Genomic DNA, 19,571 nt, shown 5'->3' on the forward strand with positions numbered 1-19,571 from the left:
AATGTCCATCATGGACCTGGACAGTTGATGCGGGAGAGATTGATCCAGCGTCACGGAAGCCAGCGTATGTTCAAGCGCGTCGATGCGGTCGTCCGATGAGGCGGTGGTGGAGTCCGGGTCCCCCGTAACCAAAGTCGGAGGCGTCCAAGATGGCGGACAAAATGGCGGCGCCCACGGTCCCCACGCGGCTGGGGGAGCCCAAGATGGCGGACAAGATGGCTGCGCCCACGGTTCGCACGCAGCGCTGCTGGCGTTAGCGGTCTTCCCTTTGCAGGCGCTAACGTAGTGACCTTTCTTCCCGCAGCCGGAGCAGGTAGCATTCTTCGCGGGGCAGCGTGCTCTAGGGTGTTTAGCTTGGCCACAAAAATAGCATTTTTGTGCCTTGGACATCGCTGCAGCAGTTGGAGGTGGCGGTCCCATGGCCCAAGATTGCGGCGTCCACGGCGCGGGGCGATGAGGGGAGAAAGCGTCCATATTTCTGTGGGCCGCGTCGAGCGAGAGCGCGAGGGACACTGCCTTTGTCAGGTCTATTTCACCCTTCTCCAGCAGCCTCTGCCGGGAGTAGTCGGACCTTAGACCCGCAACGAAAGCGTCTCGTATCAGTCCCTCCGCATGTGCCGCGGCCGATACTTCCTTGCAGTCGCAGCCGCGTCCGAGTACCCGCAGTGCCCGTAGGAAGGCTTCCACCGATTCCCCGGGCTGCTGTCTGCGAGATCTTAAAAGGTGCCTGGCATAGACCGTGTTAACCGGGCGTGCATACTGCCCTTTCAGTAGGTCGATAGCCGCCGCGTAGGTCGTCGCATCTTGGATTAAAGTATAGACTTGGTGGCTCACCTTCGAGGCCAGGATTTTCAGTTTATTTTCATCAAGAGTCACGGTCGAGGCTTCCAGATACGCCTCAAAGCAACGCAGCCATTGTGCGAATTTAGTCGACGAACCCGCTTCTTGGGGGTCTAGGTCCAGGCATGTTGGTCTGAGGGCTCGCAGCAGCGCCTGCTGCTCAGCGTTTTGCGCCATCGGTTGATCAGCATCCGCAGCCAACATTTAACTTTGGTAATAAAATTGATGCACTATCAATTGCTACAAAAGACTGGAGATTGAGTAAGTAATAAACAGGCTTTTATTACCAAAGAACAGAGCATGCCTCTTGGGGTTGCCTGGTATCCAAAAGGGCCGGAGGCTTCTGAGCAGCGACCTTTATACCCAGCCATGAGGGTGGAGCCAGGGGCGGAGTCAGCTGAGGCATGCACAGACAAGTACAACAATACTAACAACAGTGGTTTACCACAGTCTGGACATGCCTCGGCTGACTCCTCCCACTATTCCAGGTATATAAGTGACTACCTCCCAGTCCCTTAGTATTCTGGACGGGTCGACCACTCGAGACAAGACCTTCATTCTTTAGTTAATAAAAGCCCGATTGTTACTCGCTCAACCTCAGTCTTTTGAGTAATTGATGGCGCATCAATTTTATTAACTAAATTTTTATAATGGAGAAGATCCTCACACCAGCATGCCTGGACCTGGACAGTCGGGAAGCGGACGCTTCCACCAAGTTTGCTCACTGGCTCACCTGCTTCGAGACATTCCTGACTGCCTCCACTGCGGTCGAAACGATGCGGACAAACTGTCTGTCCTGATCTCCAAGGTGAACCACCGAGTGTACTCAGTCATCCGGGACGCGACCTCGTACACAGCCGCCCTCCAGCTCCTCAAGACCCAGTACACGCGCCCTGTGAACGAAGTATACGCTAGGCACCTTCTGGGGAGTCGCAAGCAACAACCTGGGGAATCGACTGAGGAATACCTCCAAGCACTGTCCGTGCTTGGCCGGGCCTGTGGGTGTAAGGCGGTAACGCCCACTAAGTACACGGAGGAACTGATCCGGGATGCCTTCGTAGCGGGCCACAGGTCCAACTACACCCGACAGCGACTGCTGGAGCAGAGTGACCTCACCCTCGACAAAGCCTCCGAAATCGCAATAACGCTGGATGCAGCCTTCCGGGGCATGGATGCCTACTCCTCTGCACCGTGGACGCCGCGGGGAACGACAACCTGGGACACGGTAGGACAGCCCCATAGCACCGTGCCACCCCAGCCACAGCCCAACAACGGCCCAACTATCGCAGCAGTGTCCCAAAGCCAGACAGCAGTATCCCAAGGCCAGAAATGCTACTTCTGTGGCCAGGCCAAACACCCCAGAGCGCGCTGCCCGGCGAAGAATGCAACCTGCTCGGGCTGCAGGAAAAAGGGACACTACGCCAGCGTCTGCAAGGCCAAAGCCACCCCGAACGCCAGCAGCGCCGCGTGTGGGCCGTGCGAGCTGCCATCTTGGGCCCCCAACAGCGCCGCGTGGGGGCCGTGCGGGCCGCCATCTTGGGCCTCCCCAGCCATGTGCGAACCACCGCAGCAGCAGCCATCTTGGACGACTCCAGCCACATGGGAATCATGGACGCCGCCATCTTGGACACCAGCCGGGACGCAGCAGACCGCCAACCCCCCCCCCCCCCATCTGATACCCGCAGCGACACACCGACCCCTACGCTGGCCTCTGTGACACTGGACCAAACGAGACCGCACCAGCTAGCCCGGTCAAAAATGGACGTTAAGGTAAACGGCCATGCAATAAACTGCCTTTTTGACTCCGGGAGCACAGAGAGCTTCATCCACCCTGACACGGTGCAGCGTTGCTCTCTCCCAGTCCTGCCTGCGCACCAGCGGATTTCTATGGCCTCCGAGTCCCAGTCAGCGGACATTGGCGGCTACTGCGTGGTGACACTAGTAGTAGACGGGACTGTGTTCAATAATTTTAAACTCCTGGTCCTGCCCGACCTCTGCGCTGCCGTTCTACTGGGGTTGGATTTCCAGTGCCACCTCAAAAGCGTTACGATGGCGTACGGTGGCCCCCTCCCCCCACTCACAGTCCGCAGCCAGCAGCCCCCAAATTGCCCGCCGCGCACCAGATGCAACCTCTCCACACTCAGAGTCCCACCCCCCTCACTGTTTGCCAACCTCACCCCCGACTGTAAGCCCATCGCCACAAAGAGCAGGCGATACAGTGCCGGGGACAGGGTTTTCATCAAAACCGAAGTGGAACGGCTCCTGAAGGAGGGGATTATTGAGGGCAGCTCCAGCCCCTGGCGAGCCCAGGTTGTGGTCGTTAAGGCCGGCGAGAAACAACGCCTGGTCATTGACTACAGCCAAACAATAAACCGCTACACCCTGCTGGACGCCTACCCACTCCCCCGCATAGCCGACATGGTCAACCAGATCGCGCGGTACCGCGTCTTTTCGACCATTGACCTGAAATCAGCGTACCACCAGCTCCCCATCAGCCCTGAAGACCGCCAGTATACTGCTTTTGAGGCAAACGGCCGCCTCTATCACTTCCTTAGGGTTCCCTTCGGCGTTACCAACGGGGTCTCCGTCTTCCAAAGGGAGATGGACTGGATGGTCGATCAAAACGAGCTGCAGGCCACTTTCCCTTACCTAGATAATGTGACCATCTGCGGCCATGACTTGCAGGACTATGACGCAAACCTCGAGAAATTCCTCCACACCGCCCAACTCCTGAACCTGACATATAACAAGGAGAAGTGCATATTCCACACAGACCGCCTCGCCATCCTTGGCTGTGTTGTGGAACACGGGGTCATCGGTCCCGACCCGGACCGGATGCGTCCCCTTATGGAACTCCCACTGCCTAAAAGCATAATAGGGGTATCACAAAAGGATCCTAGCAGCCTATGAAGTAGCTCCCAGCACTCAGATATTTCCAAAAATTATTTCCCCAATAAAGCAAAGCTGGATTGTAGTCAAAATTGGGCAACTCCAAAATACCAGATTTGTGTCCAAATACCTCTTTCTGCCTTTGTAAATGTAACTCACAGAAAAACTGTAGCTTCTGCCCCTTGTATTCAAGTGGCCAAGTACCAACTGACCTGCGACTGCCACTAACAGAGGAAGTGGGTTTGCAGGTCAATTTGACTTCATGGGTGTGACAAAATTAGAACATTTCAATAAAAGCACTTGTTTCGGCACAGCAATGTGGGCACCACCAAAAAACGCGAGAGCGTATTTGGGGTCAGGGCTATGGGAGAAGGGACCCAGCTTTGCAGGTCTCTGCACAAATTTCCAGATTGCTGTGCACTGCCAATAGGCACACTTCAGGCAATGGGACCAAGATCATAAGTTCATAAGCAAAGCTGAATCAAGAAGCACCACAAGAGGGATCATTTTTCACATTTCAAAAAGATAAATACAATGTTAAAGCAACTGGCACATTGGGTGCTCATTATATTAGATTTTCACATCAAACTTTACAGCAGCAGCATAAATTCAGTGGTCCAATTTAGCTACTTCATCTTCAGTGAAGCTCAGCCAATTATATAGTCAGTAGCAGCACTGTGTGGCTTAAGCACTGCAGTTGTCACAAAACCCCAGAAAAGAATGCACATCATGATATGTATGTTCATGCTTGTGAATCTTTGGAATTCTCTACCCCAGAGGGCTGTGGATGCTCAGTCGTTGAGTATATTCAAGACTGAGATTGGTAGCTTTTTGATAGCTATTTGGAAATAAAGAATATGACGATAGGACGGGAAAGTGGAGTTGAGGTAGATCATCAGCCATGATCTTATTGAATGCTCAAAGGGCCGTATGGCCTACTTCTGCTCCTATTTTTTATGTTCTTATGTATTGACACTGCCCTACCCATATCTACTTAATAGAGCTAGTCCGATCCCCTGCAGACCAATATACTCAAGTGGCTACACACTGGATACTCTGGTTTCCTACAAAATTTGAAATGCCACTGAACATGTGTTGTGTATTTTGAATGTGTATTAGAATTGTCCCACATGGGATACCATAGTGGTGATTTGCAATGCACTATGGGAAATGTAGTGCATTGAGTGAAGAAGCACATTGTAAATAAAATGGCCGTTAACTAAACTCTCCACCCCGGAGTCCTTCTTAATTGTTATATAGGTAAGGGTATAAAACCCCTTGAGACACATCCAACTGGCGTTCTAAAAAGAAAAACCTACACATGGTGAAACAAGAACAGGAAGACAGTGACACAGACTCTGATGGGGAGCTGAATCTCCATGTGTTAACGATGAATGGAAGCTCATCAGGCTATGGAGTCACTCCACTACTAGAGGGAATACCGGTCAAAAGGGAGCTGGATACGGGGGCCGCTGTCTCCTTGATTTCAGAGAAGCTATTCAAAGAAAAACTGAACCACCTATCACTGACGCCAGCCAAGCTCATCTTAAAGACCTACACTGGGGAAACAGTCCCAATGCTGGGTAAGACGGAGGTCAAGGTGGAGCTTAATGGACAAACCGTGATGCTGCCAGTTTACGTGGTCAAGGGTGACTATCCATCCCTGATGGGCAGGCCATGGTTGGAGAAAATTCATCTGGATTGGGAAAAATTGAATGCGGTGTCAGTTGAAGAGGCGGGGCTAGCGGCAGTTTTGACAAAGCATGCGGCTGTCTTTGACGGAGAATTGGGGAGTATGAAGGGGATTACGGTCAAACTCAAGGTGAAGCCTGACAGCCAGCCACGGTTCCTGAAGGCCAGGAACGTTTCCTACGCCCTCAGACCAAAGGTGGAGGCTGACCTGGAGCGTCTGGTCAAGATAGGGGTCCTGGTGCCGGTTTCGCACAGTGAGTGGGCCACGCCCGTGGTACCAGTGATGAAGAGTGACGGCGTGGTTTGCTTATGTGGAGATTTCAAAGTAACAGTGAATCCTGTGCTCTCAGCTGAACAGTATCCCCTCCCCATCATTGAAGATCTTTTCGCGGGTCTAGCAGGCGGTCAGAAGTTTAGCAAGATTGTTCTATGCCAAGCCTACTTGCAGATGCATGTAGAAGAGGGCTCACAGAAGTACCTCACCATCACCACCTACAAGGGCCTCTACAGGTACTGCCGCCTACCCTTTGGTATAACGTCAGCACCAGCATTGTTTCAGCGGGCTATGGACCAGATCTTAAGCGGCATTCCAGGGGTACAATGTTATCTCGACGATATCCTTGTCACAGGAAAGGACGACAACGAGCATCTGCAGAACCTGACGAAGACACTGGGAAGACTTAAAGAATATGGCTTACGCGTTCGCAAGGACAAATGCGAATCTTTCAAGCCATCAGTGGAGTACCTAGGCCATGTCATCGACGCGGACGGCCTACACACAGCACCGTCGAAAATGAAAGCCATTGCCGACGCTCCTGCAGCTACAAATGTCGGCCAGCTGTGGTCATTCTTAGGTCTCCTGAACTATTACGGAAAGTTTATTCCACAGCTGGCATCACTGTTGAAGCCATTACATGAGTTGCTGTGTCAGGGCAAGGCCTGGGCATGGACGAAGGAGTGCGAAGCTGCATTCAAGAAAGCCAAAGCAGCTTTGACTGACCCCAGAGTGTTGACGCACTTTGACCCGTTGTTGCAGATTCAGCTGGCCTGTGATGTGTCGCCTTATGGCGTCGGCGCGGTCGTGTCCCACATCTTTCCCTCAGGCGAAGAGAAGCCGATTGCATTCGCGTCAAGTTCCCGGAGCAAGGCGGAGGTGAAATACCCGCAGATCGAATAAGAGGCTTTGGGCATCATCTTTGGAATCAAAAAGTTCCATCACTACTTCTTCGGAAGGAAATTCACTTTGCTGACGGATCATCGTCCTCTGACATCGATCTTTGGTCCACACACAGGAATACCCTCCCTGGCAGCATGCAGGATGCAGCGCTGGGCGCTGATGTTAAGCGCTCACAATTACAACATCAAATACCGGAGGTCAGCAGCACATGGCAATGCAGATGGATTGTCAAGACTTCCGCTGCCTGTGCCCTCTGAAGGCTGTGAGCAGAAGATTTTCTACTTTGACATGGTGAGCAATGCCCCTGTCATGGCCCGACAGGTCAAGAAAGAGACCAGAGTGGACCCTACGCTATCCAAGGTGCTGGATCGGGTGATGCGAGGAGACGGATCACAGGTGTCAGACGCACCACCTGAGCTCCTACCTTACCTGTCAAGAGGGAAGGAGTTGTCTGTCACGTCAGGATGCTTCCTTTGGGGCATGCGAGTGATCATACCACCAAAGCTGCGGAAACATGTCCTCAATGAGCTGCACTCAGGACATTGTGGTATTGTCCGGATGAAGGAGCTGGCACGAAGCTACTTCTGGTGGCCCGGTCTGGATCATGAAATTGAAGTTGAAGCAAAATCATGCCCATCATGCGAGACAACCAGGGATACGCCAAGAGCAGCGCCACTGCATCCATGGGAATGGCCGGCGACACCGTGGCAACGGATCCATCTGGACTTCGCGGGACCAGTGGAAGGAGCGATGTTCCTGGTCACGGTGGACTCCCATTCCAAATGGCCGGAGGTTGCAGTAATGTCCACTACCACTACGGAGAAAACCATCGAGACTCAGAGAGATGTTCGGGCGATTTGGTCTGCCGGAGCAGATCGTAACCGGCAATGGAACACAGTTCACATCCCAGGAGATGGAGGAGTTCCTCAAGAGCAATGGAATCCAGCACACGTTCTCCGCGCCTTATCATCCATCCACGAATGGATTGGCGGAGAGATTTGTCAGAACGCTGAAACGCGCGTTGAAAGCGGCAAGAAGTGATGCTCCTCTAAAGCAGCGCCTGAATGCTTTCTTGCTGAAATACCGAAACACGCCTCATGCTACGACTGGAGCATCTCCTGCTTACCTACTCATGGGAAGGCAGCTACGGACACGCCTTGACCTGCTGAGGCCAACGTCCACAGAAGCAGTAGTGCACGCCAATCAGCAGGATCAAGTCAGCAGACAAGCTCAGAGGTCCAAAGAACGACACTTTGTGGTGGGGGGCAAAGTCCTCGCACGTAACTACACCACCCCGGAGCGGTGGGTCCCGGCTACGGTCATTCAAAAGATGGGCCCCGTTTCATACCGAGTCCGCACGGGAGACGACTGAACATGAAGACGGCATGTAGACCAGTTACTGCCAAGGCAGTCGCCACAGGTAACTCAAGAAACAGAGGATCAAGGACCTGCTGGGGGCTCCAGCAGGGACTGGTCGTCCGACCCTGAGACGGTGGCACCATCCACGCTTGTGCCATCGAGGGAGGAAGCCATGCCTGCAGGGTCACGGGAAAGCCAGCCAGAGCCTGCTCCTGAGACTAGGCGTTACCCCCAAAGAGAAAGGCAGCCTCCAGAGCGCCTTAGTTACAGTTAGTGCTAACCTGTGTGCATGGGGCAGAATAATCCCCAGGGTTAGCGGAATGTAGAGGCAGTCTACCCTCTCTTCCAAAGTTATAGTCATTTTCAGTTATTCTGTTTGTGGACATTCTATTTTAAGGGGGAGGAAATATGTTGTGTATTTTGAATGTGTATTAGAATTGTCCCACATGGGATACTGTAGTGGTGATTTGCAATGCACTATGGGAAATGTAGCGCATTGAGTGAAGAAGCACATTGTAAATAAAATGGCCGTTAACTAAACTCTCCACCCCGGAGTCCTTCTTAATTGTTATATAGGTAAGGGTATAAAACCCCTTGAGACACAACAACATGCATATTACATATTACATGCCACATGTAAGTGCTTAAGCAGATGTGTGGAATACTATAAGCCTCAAGCACACACCTGATCAGTGGCACGCCAGGTTTTGAAGGCAACTGGAGTGTAATTATCTATGGACAGTATAACCCTGCTTGTGCATGTGAGGTAATGCTGTTTAATGAGCCTCACTTGCACATGAGTATCCCTCAGCATAACAAAAGCAATAGTTAAAACAATCTGTTCTGCAAAAGTTTGGAATGTTAGATGTGAATTGTTGGTGTACTACAAAATTTGCAGTATCAGTACAAAATTGGTTAATACAGTGGCAAAAACCACCTACCAACCGATTTTCATTTATATGTATAAACTAGCTGGGGGAGCCCGGCTTTGCCAGGGCTGTTTTGGGCCGGGCGGTTTAAATCGAGTGCGAGGCTTTGGGGCCTCTCTGTGTCCCTCTGTGAATCTGCTGCCGGGCAACATTTTAAATCGAGTCCCAGGCTTTTGGGCCCTGTCTGTGTCCCTCTCTCAATCTGCTGCCGGGCAACATTTCTACCTTTTAATACCTTGAAAGATGAAAGTGAAAGTACTTATAAAACGTTTTTGGTAAATCTTATGTTATTTTTAAAAGAGATACTAACTTTTTCAAAGCTGGATGATCAAAGTAGTTTGAGCTGGAAGCAGTGAAACATCAAGTCAAGCAAAATAACTCCCTAAAATGCACTTAAGGAGAAATCCAGGGTTGTCACAATATGATTTTCAATAAAAGTTTGAAGAAATTTTAAATCTAAATTAAAACAAAGATATGATCACAAATCTGAATTCTCACTGTTCTGGTCAATGTGAATAGAGCATATTCTTTCTGCCAATTTCCCCCCTCTCTCCTGAAGGTATCAATGATTTCATATGTGTGATTTTCTCTCCTGTATCTCACCAAGTGGCTGTTTATCACGTGCGAGTCTAGAGAGTGAGTGTCAGTAAACTATTTTATCATAGGAACATGACAGGTAAGCAATTTCTGTCTTCATCCAACATTCAGACATGCTCACTTTCCAGGGGTCAATAGATACCAGTCAGGAACATCAACCAAGGATGATTATTTTCCACCCTTCAACAACAACAACAACTTGCAATTATATAGCGCCTTTAACATAGTAAAACATCCCAAGATGCTTTACATGAGCGTTATCAAACAAAGTAGGACAGATGGAGTTAAGTTTTAAGGAGCATCTTAAAGGAGAGAGAGGTAGAGAGACGGAGGCCTAGAAATTCATTAAGGCGCTGCCAGCTTTGCGGCCAGTTACCGCCTAAAGAGGGCTTCTGCGCCAAAAATGAGTTTGCGCTGATATTCAGCGCAGCGGTAGCCGTTAGCGCTGCGCCGGCACCGATGACGTCATCGGTGTGCGCAGTGCCCCGGTTCCGCCCCGATCCCCATATTTAGTAGCGGCCGCCTCCTCCGAAGCGGCCGCAAACAGCGACCAAAAAACGGGGCCATGCTGTAGCCTTAGTGGGGCGCTTTAAAGGGGAAGGTGCGGCCGGCCGCTTTTTCGGCGGCCGCCTGCCCGCACCTCCATGCCCGGCCTCCTCCCCCCCCCCCCCCCCGCGGCATTACCGGCTGCTTTCCGCGAACCCGGCACTTCTCCGTGGTGCCGGGCTCATTTGCCGGCACTCTCCAGCGGCGATCTCCCCGTTGCAGGCAGCTCCCCCTTAAGAGGAGGAGGAGGCCTGCAGTACCGCAGCCTGCCGCTCCGCAGCGGCTGGCGCAGCGGCGCCAAGAGTGCTGAAATTCAGTGTCAGCGCCCCAAGCGGAGGCGGGCACACCCTGGTATAGTGCCCGGTTCCGATTTGGGGTGCTAACACTGACTATCTGACGATCGCTAATGGCTCCCCGCCCAGCGCTAACTTTTGGGTGCGAGCGAGCTGGCCGCCCCAAAGTGAATTTCTAGGCCGGAGAGTTTTAGGGAGGGAATTCCAGAGCTTATGGCCTAAGCAGCTGAAGGCACGGCTGCCAATGATGGAGCAATTTAAATCAGGGATGTGCAAGAGGCCAGGATTGGAGAAGCGCAAGAGATCTTGGGGGGTTGTAGCGCTGGAGGAGGTTATTGAGATAGGGAGAGCCGAGGCCATGATGGGATTTGAAAACAAGGATGAGAATTTTAAAATTGAGGCGTTACTGAACCAGGAGCCAATGTAGGTCAGTGAGCACAGGGGTGATGGGTGAAAGGGATTGGTGTGAGTTAGGATACGGGCAGCAGAGTTTTGGATGAGCTCAAGTTTACGTAGGGTGGAAGATGGGAGGCCAGACAGGAGTGCGTTAGAATAGCCAAGTCTAGAGGTAACAAAGGCATGGCTGAGGGTTTCAGCAGCAGATCAGCTGAGGCTGGGGCAGAGTCAGGCGATTTTACGGAGGTGGGAGTAGGTGGTCTTGGTGATGGAGCAGATATTTGGTCAGAAGTTCATTTCAGGGTCAAATACGACACCAAGGTTGCGAACAGTCTAGTTCAGCCTCAGACAGTAACCAAAGAGAAGGATGGAGTCAGTGGCAAGGGAAGGGAGTTTGTGGCAAGGACAGAAGACAATGGTTTCTGTCTTCCCAATATTTAGTTGGAGGAAATTTCTGCTCATCCAGTGCTGGATGTCAGACAAGGAGTTTGACAAATCAGAGACAGTGGAGGGGTCGATAAAGGTGGTGGTGAGGTAGAGCTGGGTGTCATCAGTGTACATGTCCTAGCCTAGCGATGCTGAAGCCAACTGCCGCCCAACTGAGATCAGATAACTAAACACAGAATGAGATTAGGACTTGAGGCTTTCTGGACCGCATGTTACACATTGCCTTTAGCAACTGTGCCATTTTGGGGAACTTCAGCTGTCAGTAAGGCTCGGTGGTAGTACTTTCACCTGAGTCAACAGGTTGTGGGTTGAAGCCCCACTCCGATTTGACCGCAGAATCTAGGCTGACACTTTGGTGCAGTATTGAGGGAGTGTTGCATTGTCTGAGGTGCTTGATTATGGATGAGATGTTAAACTGAGACCCTGTCTGTCTATTCAGATGGGTTTAAAAGATCTCAACGAACTTTTTTGAAGAAGTGTAGGCATTCTCCCAGAGTCCTGGCCAACATTTATTCTTCAACCAACACCACCAAAAGACAATAGCAAAATATTGCAGATGCTGGAAATCTGAAATAACAGAAAACGCAGCATTGTGGAGAGAGAAACAGTTAACGTTTCAGGTCGATGACCCTTCGTCAGGAGATGGTAACTGCTGATGATTCTGCCATTGTCATTTACACCTCATCTAGAATCATTTTTGTTTCTTAACTTGTCCCATTACCATCTCCTTTTGCCTTGCACCATCATCCCTTTTGTCTTTTAATCTCTGCTGCCTTCCAGCCTAACACAAACCTTCCCTTAGTTCTTTCCTCCCCACCTCCCTTTCCCTGCTCCACACTTGCTTAAAAATCTGTTACTTCTCTAACCTTTTCCAGTTCTGACGAAGGGTCCTCGACCTGAAATGTTAACTCTGTTTCTCTCTCCACGATGCTGCCTGACCTGCTGAGTGTTTCCAGCATTTTCTGTTGTTATACCACCAAAAGACAGGTTAACTGGTCATTTTTCTCATTGCTGTTTATGGGACTTTGCGGTGTGAAAATTGGCTGCCAAGTTTACTTACATTACAACAGTGAGTACATTTCAAAAGTAATTCAACTACAGTGAAGCACTTTGGGATCTCCTAAGTACGTGAAAAGTGCTGTATGAATGCAGGTTATTTCTTTAAAGACCGTTTTCTTCTGAAGATTAACAAAATGAAGAACTGGATTGAAACTGGACAAGCTACTTTAACTATAGGCCCTGATGGATGGTTAAGATAGTGCAGTGGTTATAGAGTTGGCCCAGTAATTTAGATGTCATGAGTTCAAATCCCAAATGGAACATCAAACGTAAAAAATACAGTAATTTCTTGGCTGTACTGATTTTTGTCCTATATTAAGTGGTTGATTCTTCATGGGAATAGACAGAAAAAGTCTAAAACTACTGCATTTGAAATCTGTATGTACTGCTGCAATTCTTCAGATTTGGTCAGGCTAGAAATTCCGAACCAATGTCCAATGCGTTAAACAAATATAAACTTTTGAGTCTGAATATAAAGCAAATTCTAAAGGAGCAACAGTTTACGGAAAATGCTTTGTTTAAAGAAACTGTACAAAATGCAACTTCCAGGAATTGTCAGGCAAATCTAATATTTACAGGAAGATGAAATGTAAGAGCGTTATTCCATCTACAGGCAATAAGGTGGGAAAACAGTTTAAGTGCACAACTTTTAAATATATACTTTACTTTTAAAAACAATGTTGTGCTCCCCACAGCTTGATGACTCCATTCCTGACCTCCTGGCAAACGATGACCACATGGCATACAACAAAAACTTGTATTTATATAGCGTCTTTAATGTGGTAAAACGTCCCAAGGCACTTCACAGGAGCGTTATCAAACAAATTTGACACCGAGCCACATAAGGAGATATTAGAGCAGATGACCAAAAGCTTGGCCGAAGAGGTAGGTTTTAAGGAGCATCTTAAAGGAGGAAAGCATGGTAGAGAAGCGGAGACGTTTAGGGAAGGAATTCCAGAGTTTAGGGCCTTGGCAGCTGAAGGCACGGCCGCCAATGGTGGAGCGATTAAAATCAGGGATGTTCAAACTACAACCCTCAAGTAATGACATACAATAAACCTGAAAAGGTGCACGACATACAAGCCATGAACGAAAACGAAACCAACAAGGCAGGTCTAAATCCGAAGTGGGTGTTTATACTACTTCACACAAATGCTGCAATTACAGTGCAGATGTGGAATTTGGTACCAGAGCCTGAGCTGGCACTGGAACAAAGTGGCGTGAAACTCCCTGGAAGACGGAGTTTGTTTCACTCCTGAGGATGTATGGGGGCAAAATTTGCCTCCTTTGCGCCCACCGTTAGCGCCTCCAGGGGGCGCAAAGGGCTTATTGCCCAGGCAGGGTGTGAATAGCGCCTGCCGAGAAATTCGGCGGGGAGCTACAGAGGCACTAGCCGATAGTGCCCCGCCCCCGCCAGTAGCGCCCCGGGCCACTGCGCCGCCAGTGATGACGTCATCGCCGAGCGACGCAATCCCTTAGCGCCCCGCTGTGGCCCCTTACCGCCTTGCGGCTGAAATTCGGCTGCGCACCGCGAGGCTGCCGCGTGCAATGTCAGCGACAGTCTCGCGGGTTGCGAACTGGGCCGCACACCGCTGGCGGGGCAGTAATTAAAGGGGGGGTCCGGCTGCGCCCAGCGCCAAAATTGTTTATTGTGGCCGACCTCTAGGTTTACCCCTCTTGGTGGCCCTTGACCGTCATTGCGACGTCTGGCACCTGGTGGGCTAATGGAGGCCGTCAAATGGCCTGTAGAGTGCGCAGCTGCCCTCCCCTTTAACGGAAGTGGAGGGGCGCTGAAACGCATTGATGCTACACGGACCGGCCGCGTAGCGCTCCGGCGCTACCCAGGTATCGCCCCAAGAGGAAGTGGAGCACCTGAGGTAGCCTCGCCAGGGCAATAAGCCCAATTTAGCAGCCAGGGCGGTACTCCCGCAACGGACGCTAAATGCCTGCTGATAATTCGGTGACCGCCCCCAAACGGGGCGTTACCAAATTTCATCCCCTTTGGATCTTAAAAATCCATGTACAGGAAACTTTGGTTTATCCGGAGGTTAACTGTCCGGAATACTTGCTCCACCGGCAAAATTCAGGAGTCGGTTCAGTAAGTTTTTTTTCTTTTCGTTGCTTTTTTTTCACCAGTCAGGCTCTGCAAGGTCTAGCTGAAACTGTTGCTTAGCTACAGAGACGCTTGCAAGCTACGGCCGACTGTTTAGAAGCTGTTGCTAAGCAACAGGGTTTGTTGCTAGATACGGAGCTCAAAAGCTCCGTCTGTTTTAACATTAGCGCTGGTTTGTCCAGCAGTTTTGATGGGACGGCAACAGCTCGGTCCCGTCGGTGTCGGATATCACAAAGTTTCCTGTATACTATACGAGTTTACTGTTGATGCAAAGCCAATAGCTTTGTAGCATAAATGCACCTTTTAATATCAATCCTGTTATCCCCAGAATCTTTCCTCAGTAAACCCAGTGATCACCAGCACAAGCAGTCAGAATTGCTTATCTATTATTATTTTCCACTTGTCAGACTCTCACTATACAATGTAAGTTGAGAAAGTGGCATGATGTGCATCAACTATGCATAGTATCAATACACACAGAATCTGTAAAATGGCTGCAAAACAAGTAACAAGATTTAAAAAAATAAATGTTCATTACAGTAATAGCCTAAAAAGTTGATTTTAAAAGTTGAATGCATTAAAAAAATGATGTATGTTCATCATCTGTTTACTGGCTTCTCATGAAAGAAATACATGGTGGAAATATTAACAATACTGAACAACAATGAAGGATTCTTACCTTTTTAATTCCTTGAGCATTTCAGCTTCCTGTGGGAGTGTCTGGGCAGCAGCTTCTGTCTTTTTACCCTGTATTCACATAGTAATTATTTTTAACTGTAGTACTTCATTTACATTTAGACAGATAGAACACTGTTGATGCATAAAGGGAAGTTCTTTTATGAGAAATGGAGGTACAATGAGGTTAGGATAATTTTCACACAAGTCTTAAAAGTGTCTGTAATTAGGACTCAAAGACAGTCCAGTCAAAGCAGACTGAGGTTGCAGGGTTGGATGGTATAGTTGTAAACCGTATTAATTTTTAAGAGACCACCACATCTTGCACTGACCCTAAATGGTAATGCTGCAAGCAAGCCTTCATAATTCAGTGCTCCCAACACAATAATAGAGTTAAATGGTTTGTCTGTAGGTTCGGGACTGGCATGCATGATCTGGGATCCTCCCGAATAGAACAGGAGACTTGTAAGATACACATCTGGTTAATGTAAGTATTAAGTTACTTCACTTCACCTTTGGAGACCTGAATTCAATTCTAAACAAGCAAAAAGCAAGTAATTTATGCTATTAACTGAGTGTGTTTATCGATTTACAATTTATTCTGTACTTGGACGGTAGTAAATTATCACATTAATGGTCAATGAAATTGTCACACAGCTTTAGAATAATTTACTACGAAAGCTTCAGATACATTTCTTGTAAATTTGCACTACAAATAGATCAGTCAAATCCACAAAATGCTTTCCATATTTTGGTTTAAGATTAGGAATCCAAACTAATTCAATATAATCAGGTGTTTAACTAATTTTAATTTATCTTAAGGGGCTACATTATTAAGGAGTAATTCCTCACCTTTATTCTCATGGATCTTTCATAACTAAATTTAGCAATTTTAAACAAACATCCAGCAAGAATTTAACTTTTTCACTTGTTGCATGAGGATTTGAAAACAACTTACTTGACATCCTGACTGTGGCTGAATTGCAGGCATAAGGCCTGCTTTTACCAGCATAAGAGTTGAAAAAAAGTTTAAAAATTTTTTTTTTCCACTCATTTATCATTTAAAAATACTTTTAAAAAGGTAAGTTTATTTTTAGCCCTGTAAAAAACGAATTATTTTTTTCAAAAAAATAAATTTTTATTTAAAATATTAAATTTATTGTAATTTCAACTCATTTTAAAAATGTGATTTAAAAAAAATTTATTTAATGTTTTACAGTGTTTTTGGGGTGATCACCATTCATATATTTGGCAGGTCTATCTGTCAAGTGTATGAAGGGAGATTCCCTTCTCCTATTGGCTCCCCATGGCCCATGTGATCCCAGGGATGCTTGCGAACCGCATGCACCTCTGGGATACATGGGCCCTGCACATTTCGAGTTTGGAGAGGCCCAGGAGCGGAAGTATACGCACCTCAGGAGCCCGCAGGTAAGTCCGTAGATTTTTCCCAGATCGGAGGCCTCCGCATGCAGGAAGCCTCCGATCGGAAAATATGGGCCAGTATTCTTCGCCCACCGTGGCCCAAATATCAGTGGCTGCTGCATCAATGTTTATATTTGCCACTGATGACACTGCTTCTTCCATTGGAGCCTGGGATAACCACTTCTTGAAGTGGTTCACTGCTCCTTCAAAAGCAGATGGCAATGCTGTAATGTAAAGGGCATGTAAATCTGCAATACTCGACAGGCCTGACAAGAAATTTATCTTACAAATGACCATATAGATGATATTCGCTACAATCAAATCAAGCTGTTTTAAATGGAAAAGACAATGCCAATAAACTTATGATTGTTTCAGGAAAGTACAGCATAAAATTTAAATTGTTTACAATTATGCTTCACAACATGGCAAAATCGTACCTTTTTACCTCTTGACTTTTTCCGTCTTTTCTTTGATTTTGAGTCTCCTGTTGCCTATGTGTACAAAATGAACAAAGTGCTTTAAACCGGAGAATTTTTTTTTTAAAAAGCACAAATGAACTTTTGAATGGCCTAACAGCATAGTGACCGAGACCTCACTTCAGAATGAGGTAATCATGGACTTGAATTCTACATATAACAACAGGAAATGCTGGAAAAACTCAGCAGACCAGGCAGCATCGGTGGAGAGAGAAACAGAGTTAACGTTTCAGGTCGATGACCTTTCGTCAGAACTGGGAAAAAAAGCAGGAAATGGAAAGCAAGTTTGGGGGCTGGGAAAAGGGGGAGGGGATGAAAGAACAAAAGGGAAGGTCAGTGATAGGATAGAAAGCAGGAGAGATTAAGAGACATTAAGAGATATTCAAGGCAAGGGGAGGTGGAAATGGGACAGGTTAAGGAACAAAGGATGGCTTTAGATGGGGTGTGAATTGCGCTGGCAGAATGAAGAACAGCTGAAGGGAGGGAAGAAAAAACAAAAAGTGTGGATAAAAAAAAGAAGAAAATATATATATGTGATAGGGGCCGAGGTTATGATCTGAAATTGTTGAACTCTATGTTGTGTCCAGAGGGCTGTAGAGTGCCTAATTGAAAAATGAGGTGCTGTTCCTTGAGCTTGAATTCTACAACTGACTTTAATCCAAATTCCAAGGTTACAGTTAGTATAATCTATTATTTGGTTGGTTTCCAGATGGACTACGTGACGAAAAATAAAACCACTTGTTCATGACAAACATTAAGGCCTAGAAATTCAGTTGGTAGCGCCAGCCACTAGCGACTTAAGAGGGTGATAAGTGGGGCGCGAAGCGGCTAATGCCCGAGCGTGGCACGATCTGCGCCTCTCGCGTACTTGAGTGAAGATTTAGCGGTGGCGCAAAATCGCAATGCCCGCTCAGCTGCGCGCGCAGATCCTGACGTCATTTCATGGTGCAACGCCCTTGGTGTGCCCCGAACCGGAACTTCAGTGGCGCCCCCCTTCTTTCCGCCTGGCGCTCCCAGCAACTGGTTGACTGGAACGGTTCCCAGTCGCTGTGGGGCTGGGGGTGCGCTATTTAAAGGGGGCTCTTCCTGCATTCTTTGTGGTAGCCATTTTGCACCACTCCTTCTGTGTGTGAGAGAGAGAGATTTGCAGAGAGACAAAGGGAGACAGCTTTCTGCTTTGACTCAGCGCTCGCACAGGTACTTCTGGCTTCAGCCCAGAGCTTTGCATTTGGATTGATTTTTCAGTGCCATAGCCTTGAGTGGCCACATATAATGGGGGCTGCAATGGGTGGAAACGTTGGGTTTCTCCATTGCATTGAGAGGGCTCAGGGACGCCGAGAGAGTGCGCCAATCATGGCCAGACGGAGGAGGGCTAACAGGCGTCAGCACAGGAGGCCTTACCCTCCCAGGGTATACTGCCAGCACTTCTCCTACCTCAACATGTCTGAGGAGCAGTGCATTCGGAGGCTTCGATTCAGAAGGGAGGTGGTCACTGAGATCTGCCACCTGCTTCAGAGAGATCTGCAGCCTCAGCTGAGGAGCAGGACGTCTCTGTCGGTGGCAGTGAAGGTGACAAGTGGTTCTCAACTTCTATGCCAGCGGCTCCTTCCAATCCGCTACTGGCGACATTGCCAATGTCTCCCAGTTCGCGGTGCATTGCTGCATCCGCCAAGTCACGAATGCCCTCTTCAAAAGGAGACGTCAGTACATTTCCTTCCCCATGACCCCGGACAAGCAGCAAGAGCGCGCAACGGGATTTGCTAGAATAGCAGGCTTCCCCATGGTCCAGGGCGCCATTGACTGCACGCATGTGACTTTGCGGGCGCCTCTAGAGAATGCCGAGGATTACCGCAACCGAAAGGGGTTCCATTCGTTGAACGTGCAGTTGGTGTGTGACCACAGGCAGCTGATACTAGCTGTCAATGCCCACTTTCCAGGCAGCAGCCACGACGCCTTCATCCTGTGCCAGACTTCTGTGGCAGACATTTTCGAAGCTGGCTGGCTTATCGGGGACAAGGGCTATCCTTTGTGCACCTGGCTGATGACCCCGCTCCGTGCGCCCAGCACCCCTGCTGAAGAGCGATACAATGACAGCCATCAAGCGACCAGGAACATCATTGAGCACACAATCGGCGTGCTAAAGCAACGGTTCCGCTGTCTGGACCATTCCGGGGGAGCCCTTCAGTATTCGACTGAGCGAGTCTCCCATTTCGTTGTAGTGTGCTGCATGCTGCACAACCTGGCTATCCTCAGGACTCAGCCACTGCCAGCAGACATTGGAGGACCACCAGAGGAGGAGGAGGACCAAGACGGGAGGGAGGCACAAAGCGCAAGGGCCGTCTGTCAGCGGCTTATTGCAAGTCGGTTCTAAGCCCCCTTTCAGGGAATGGCTTGTGCCATTGAAAGAACATGAATGGACCCGCTCCGCAAACCCTGAGCGGTCAAGGCAACAAATAGTTCAAAGTGCACACATGCACAATCTGAATAAAGACAATTATTTATTTAACAAACTCTGTGCCCTTCCCACATGACAAACAAATACAGAGAAACCCCCCAAAAATGTCATACACATAACTGGCTCTCACAACCTGGAGAATGAACAAAAGAGTTAAACAAAAATGACCATGATCCTCGGCCTTCACAAAAAAAAGCAACATTTTG

At 48.8% G+C, this 19,571-nt stretch overlaps 1 protein-coding gene across 3 annotated transcripts in view; it reads right to left on the minus strand.

Annotated features, from left to right (window-relative positions):
* The window catches only part of LOC147107691 (E3 ubiquitin-protein ligase DZIP3-like), a 184,962-nt gene that overhangs the window by 84,386 nt on the left and 81,005 nt on the right, over positions 1–19,571 (minus strand). For all 3 annotated transcript variants that reach the window (XM_086006917.1, XM_086006916.1, XM_086006915.1), the window contains exons 10-11: positions 16,872–16,925; positions 15,017–15,084 (exon numbers count right to left, since the gene is read on the minus strand). In XM_086006917.1, coding sequence (XP_085863043.1) covers positions 15,017–15,084; positions 16,872–16,925 — 122 coding nt within the window. The remainder of the gene's footprint in view (positions 1–15,016; positions 15,085–16,871; positions 16,926–19,571) is intronic.

This window comes from Somniosus microcephalus, chromosome 14 (assembly GCF_052327205.1).
Source record: "Somniosus microcephalus isolate GS21.2 chromosome 14, FLI_Smic_1.0, whole genome shotgun sequence".
Classification (NCBI taxonomy): Eukaryota; Metazoa; Chordata; class Chondrichthyes; order Squaliformes; family Somniosidae; genus Somniosus; species Somniosus microcephalus.